The sequence below is a fragment of the Perkinsus marinus genome (genome assembly GCF_000006405.1).
Source record: "Perkinsus marinus ATCC 50983 genomic scaffold scf_1104296964394, whole genome shotgun sequence".
In the NCBI taxonomy this organism is placed as follows: Eukaryota; Perkinsozoa; order Perkinsida; family Perkinsidae; genus Perkinsus; species Perkinsus marinus.
Window position 1 is genome coordinate 73,617 of NW_003204669.1, and position 6,372 is coordinate 79,988.

The window sequence follows — 6,372 nt, forward strand, 5'->3', positions numbered from 1 at the left end:
TTGGGGGTGTCTTTTGTTCAAGTGCTTTCAATTCTGTCACTGTGGTGTCCTTGGATTTTTATCCTCATTGATCAAGGTTTTCTTCGTAATGGGTCCGCTAGGCTCCTCACATCGAACATTGCCGAACTCTACTTCCAACAAGTCATGTAGAAGATTGTGTGCAAGGTAAGCTATTGTCGAAGAGTAGCCGTCCATCTCCTGTGTTTGTCGCGTTACATTAATCGGTGATACCTTATGCAATTGCACTCAACTAGACGAGTCGTTTATTAACAGCGGCAACATGCGAGCAGTGAGTGCTATGCATCTCTTACTGCTTCTATTCGTCTACAATTGCCTGACTTGTTTATCGGTCTATGAACACTTTAGCCATTAGTACCTACAAGAACTCGGTGTGTGACATATTTTCGATTAGGTCTTACTTTTTGTGCACCTGTGTTAGACGTTTTCATGTGGATAGCTTCTTTTTCCGCTTGGCTCGCTCTCTGGGGCTTCTTGTGGCTTTCTCTTGGCTCTGTTCAAGCCGTATCGAACTGTTTCTGTTAGCTCCTGAGTATCGTATCTCCCTCCTTTTCCTCTGCGTCTGGCCGGTTTATCAAAGCGTGCGAAAATTTCGTTCCATTGTTTTAGTGCTTCTTCAGATCCATCAGCTCCCACTGCATACACGGTACAAGCTACATGCGAGCAGACATCATCTTTGGCCCACATATCACAAGTACACCAGGGACCTGCTGGTGCCGGTAGGTCCGGATTGGGACTGGTAATGTAGCTAACGATGCAAAATTCTCTATGTAGCTTGTGAGCCTCCTCGAGATTACGGTATTCACTTCGTAGTAGACGTTTTGCCCTCTCGTTTTCTCTCAACTTGGATCCTGCGCTACCGGCTTTGCGGCGGAAAATCCATTGATTTTGAGGTCTGCCCAGCGCGTTAGCTATACTTGATTTCCAGGTTCTGGGGACTTGTATGAAGTTGTTGCCCACATAGTCTTTAGCGGCTTCTCGTCGAAGGTCTCGGGTAATTTGTCCTCGCGTCGTTTCTCGGCCGTACTGTGAGAGCCCCGCCCAGGATGGTGTATGCTTGACGAATGATGCGAAGTTGGACAACGTTCGAGGTCGGCGGTCGATGGTGATACGGTCCTTCATCTCCCGATTAAATCGTTCCACGGCATTGTTAGTTCGTGGCCCATATTGTTCGCATGCATGCCTCGCCCAATAACTCCGCCAATCTTCCTCATTTAGGTAAACTCGGAATTCTTTCAAGAATGCTCTCACTCTCCCATTTTCCAGTCCAACTGAAGAGCGGAAAAGTTTTGAGGATACGGATTAATGCAAAATGAAACATTGGTAATTTGCTACAAGTAATATCGTCTCATTCTGCATCGTTGGACTGCTTGTGAGTATTAATACTGTAACTTTTTGTATTTTTTCGGAGTTTTTCTGCCTACCGTGTATATATAAGCATCGGTTTTTATTAATCATTTTCATATTCATAAAATATAGAAGCTGTAAAACATTTAATGGCTAATATTTTTATCGAAGGCGATGAATTGATTCACGATGACGTTGGATCCGAGAAATTATAGTGGATACATTCTCAATATAAAATGCTCAAACTTTGAATGAATTTGATTTTTAAAAAGATCCTCAGAGGACATCTTCTTTCATAGATGTATATTTGGTTTTGTATAATCACTGTTTTTGATCCGAATTTCTAGACTAGGGATATCCGCAGTTTCTATATTGTGAAAATGAACTTAGTCTGATAGCTTTATTGCATAGTTATATTCTAAGAATCGTATACTAACTGTAAAAATATATTATTGGGGCTTACTTTCGTTCCATTTCTCGTTAAATAGATGTCGCAATTGGCTCCATTCTGTTCTACTCCATGATGATGCCATCAACTTCAGGTCATTTCTGACTGCTCTCCATGTCGCGGCGTCCAGCTGTGTGCGCCCCTTGCAGTCCTTGGCTCGTTTGATCACATGAAAGTAGCAGCTGATTGTCTTGATGTTATCTCCTAGAGCTTCTTTCAGGCCCCTATGTAGGCTTGGGGAGCCATCTAGTACAGCCTCGCGAGGTCTCCAATTAACGAGCCCGATCTTCCCTGCTGCTTTGGTAAGCACTTGGAGGCAGTGGTGTATAGATGCGGTTGATTCTCTCCGGATTATCGCAAGTGCTACCGGCAGTGCAGTAAAGCCTCGTCTGAGGCTGCAGATGACACAAACGGCGAGGTCCGCACAAAGTAAGTTGAAGCTTGCATCCAACCCTATGGTAACGCAGTTCTCTAGGTTCTCGAGCATCCGACAGCTACTGAGGACCAGGCAGAAATTCGCGAGCTTACCCGAGTCGTCAGTTGTGCAGAGTACCTCGCTGAACGCGATGCAGTTGTCTGCTGCTCTTACTCGATCAATGTCCTCGGCCGTGGCAAGGTCGCCCTTCACCCGGCGGAGGCTTTCCAAAATAGGTAGCATCGCAGCTGAGAACTTGTCGTCGATATCGTGCATAACCGGGCTTAGGTCAGAGAGGAAGGCGTCGACACTTAGACCAGACTTCCCATGCTCACTAATGGACCGGTACGCTCCACGGAGCTTCTCTGGGTAGTTCATCTTATTCTCTGCGATGAACCTCATTGCCCTGGGTGAGTACCTTCCCTCCATATTCTTTTTGTTTGTTCTTTCTATCAACTTCGTCATCGTTATTGTCGGTGTATCGCAAGTTGACATCCACTTGCACCAATCGTCTGCTATTTCTGGTGGTAGATATCTACTATGACACGCATAGGTTCTGTGTGGGTGGTTGTGGCTTCTCCATTGCTCTTTTGTGATAACACCACTGCTTTTTCCGTATAGGTAACATAGTTCCCCGGAAGATTTGACCAGGACCTCTGTCATCGGGCAGGTCGCCTCCGGCCAGCTACGCCAATCTGGTCGTCCTTGGGCGGATGGCTGTTTCCCTATCAATGACGGTGGGATGGCTCTTTTGCATAAGAGAACACAAGTTTTGCGACGGACGTCCGACGGAACTGCAGATATCGGACCATCATGTAGCGCGTCTATCGAACATCCAGTAAGCCGTAAATGAGCGTTGTCTTCCAGGTACTTCTCAACGACCCTTCTGATAGTTCCTCGAAATATCAAGAATGGTTCTGGTTCGAAACCTTCTCTCCGGGGGTGTGGAGCAGAAGTCTCTAACTGGGCCTCTTCAACGTCCATCGGCGAGTCTTCAATACCTGATCTTGCGGAGCTTGGCTCATGCACGTCTTGTGGCGTCGTCGGTGAAGTCGAAGCCGGTTGGTCTGGATCATCGTATATATCGGCCGGGTCGTCGTCGTGTGGTGGTGGTGATGGTCGATCTACAGGTAATGTTGGAGGTATGTTGCTTGCGGCATCGGCTCGTTTTGTGAGCGGGCTTCTCTGCTCCTTCCTCATCTCATTATTCTCGACCTCACTGATCATCTCTAGAATGCGGTCCTCGCTAACGGCATCCCTTGTTATGTTTAGGTGCTCATAAAGTTGCTCGTAAAAAGTGAGTTGGCAATCAGGTGGAAGCAAGATGATTTTCTCTCGCAGTGATGGTCTCGTCCAACAGTAGAAGACTGGGTTGGTGAAGGTTTCGGCAGATCCATGACTCGGTCTTCGAGCCTCGAAGTGCTGTAGCATAACCCATCGTGTGTTGTTCACTTCGACGCTTTCCAACACGTCTCCTATCTTATCTTCCAAACGTTGGATGTCTCTGGCTTTTACGAATTCGTCTCGTCCGGAAGGTTGGACTTCCTCGCTGCTCGGTTGAGAAGGTTGCGTTTGGCGAATAGATGGAGAGTTTATTTGCTGTCCTCTATGCAGCCAGTTTTTATCCATGCAGTCTCTATCAAATGCTCTGGCCAGTGGATTCATAAAGAAGATAGGACTCAAATCTTCAGCAACCTTCACGTTCCTTAGAGGGAACACGCGGATCTTCTCCCGGGAGCCCACTCGGCTCAAAAGGGTGTAAGCTGCACCCTGTAGCCAATCTTGGCTCCAGAGAGCTGCGATTTTATGATTGCTGCTCTTAGGTACCTTCACAAAAGGCAGTTTGGCCCATACTCCATCCAAGGTACACCCTTGAGTTTTATGGCATGTTAGGGCATAGCTTATCATTAATGGGAACTGCCTTCGGCTGAATACCACATTACCATCCTTGTCTTCTATGGTGAAGGTAGAGCGCTCTACCTCCACTTCATTTGTGTTGCCATCGAACTTGACAACGACAACTGGTTCTGACCCCGCAGCATCTCGTACACCAACAACTTGACCGGTAAGACCATTGACAAAGCGCTTCATTGGGTCGTTTACAGTGGCCATCACTTTGCATCCTTTCTTCAGCTTAACGACTGGCCTATATCCCATCTTCGCTATGGCTTGCATATCGATATCTTTCACGTTCGCTGCCTGTTGGCTGAAGTGATCGATAGACTTGAAGTTATAGGCACCACCCAGTAAGGTATCTAAATGTGTCTCGTTGTACTTGTCGGCCTCGGCATTAGTCAGACATATGATAGTGTGATTGAATCTGCAGAAAAACTGCACTTTCTGCTATATATATGGTGATATATATACGGTGATATGTATATGGTGATATAGCGCTTTTGTAGTATTATGTGCCGGATTGTCGTAAGGAAAATGTCGTGTTTCATATTATTGAATATGAATACTCATCCGTTGCTGAATTAGATGGATCATCATTCAAGCCTTCTATTGATATCATTTCTAATTAATACGTAATAATAAGGGTATTACGAGCAATTGGGAATGCTCTAATTCTGATATAATATACTATTGATATATATCTCATATACTACTCAACGAGGTATTATTGAATTGTATAGCATGTATCACTGAATGCGATTTTCTATATCATTCAATTCGCTAATATTAGATTATGTATCCTATACCATTGAATTATATATTGCATATTGAATTTGGTAGTACTGAGACGGATAATCTATATTGAGTTATTTTATTTTAAACAAAATTTTCTCTTTGGGTCTTCTATCCTGGTATTAGATATTATATAGGATCAGTGAATTTACTTGTCTGGATTAGACATTGTATTAATTTTCTTCATATATTTATAGCTGTTTAATTTGCAGATGGGATATTCTGTTAGTGAATTATATACCTCACATAGTATATTGAATATATATTTTTAGTATTATGGAACTACATTGTAGTCTTACCTAGGTGGGTTAGATCCAGCATCCCGATCCCGAATATCCTGCAGTACTTGGAGAGCTTTCTGGCTGAACTGCGGTACGCCAGGAATGATCTCTTCGGCGCAGCGAATCTCGGACAGGAGCTGTAAGTAATCATCATCTGATTCTCCCCTGTGAAATTTCGTAAGGTATGCTATTTCAGGGTTCATTTCCTGCCATACCGTACTCTTCCAAAAAGGAGCAGTCGGGAACTCCTGTGGTGGGAAGTCTGACGATCCCTCGAATAGACCGGTAGTTCCAAGCTGACATGGATCTCCTATGAGAACGGTGACAATTCCTCCGAAAGGTCGATCTCCATGCAATTTTCCTTTCCTTAGGGTCTTCAAAGCTTGCGATAAGCCATCTAGGATAGTATCGTGGACTATCCCCACCTCGTCCACTATGAGAAAGGCCTCGTCAGACAAGAGCTCCCTGCGCTTAGCAGCTGAGAGGTTACCCAATATTCGAGTCGCTAGTTCTCGAGGGCATCTCATGAAGGCGTTGTCGCCTACTTTGCCGGATCTCTCATATTCAAGTCTGAAGTAGCTCATAAATGTATCACCTCCTAGAACCCTCGCAGCCATCCCATTCCAAGATAATACTATTGGGCATTTCTTGCAATCGCGAGCGTTAGCAATTATCGCTTTTGCCACATGCGTTTTACCAGTACCGGCAAAACCCGTTATGTAATGGTAGTGAGGTTCGCTTTGGAGGAGGAGGATGCTTTCGAGAACACCCACCAGTACATCTTTCTGGTCGATATCGAGTTCGAAATCGTGGGAGGACATAGTGAAGCACTTGAACTAACGCTATTGCGGGTCAATACTGCACGTTTGATTCTAGTTGCTCGAGCTTGGAATTTTCGACCATTATATTCTTGCTCATCTTGATTCTTCTACATTGTGGCGCTCGAATCGTAGCTCGCGCGGAGGTATTCATTAATACTAGTTCATTGTTATGGTCGTTGTGATAGTCGTTGCGATGGTCGTTGTTGTATTCATTGTTATTGTCGCTGTGATGGTCGTTGTAATGGACCATTACTGATTGTCGTTGTTTTATTCATAGTTTAATATTGTATACATTGTTCATTGTGATTATTTGAGTTCTAGTGCCCGCCAGTAAAGTAGCGACAAAACATTGAA

At 44.7% G+C, this 6,372-nt stretch overlaps 1 protein-coding gene across 1 annotated transcript; it reads right to left on the minus strand.

Annotated features, from left to right (window-relative positions):
* Nucleotides 1-4,107: 4,107 nt before the first annotated feature.
* On the minus strand, nt 4,108-6,018 carry Pmar_PMAR016773 (conserved hypothetical protein; the record flags this gene model as incomplete). Its single annotated transcript, XM_002769940.1, has 3 exons — nt 4,108-4,155; nt 4,209-4,548; nt 5,216-6,018. 3 exons carry the CDS (start codon nt 6,016-6,018, stop codon nt 4,108-4,110), a joined length of 1,191 nt encoding a protein of 396 aa, XP_002769986.1.
* Nucleotides 6,019-6,372: the final 354 nt, after the last annotated feature.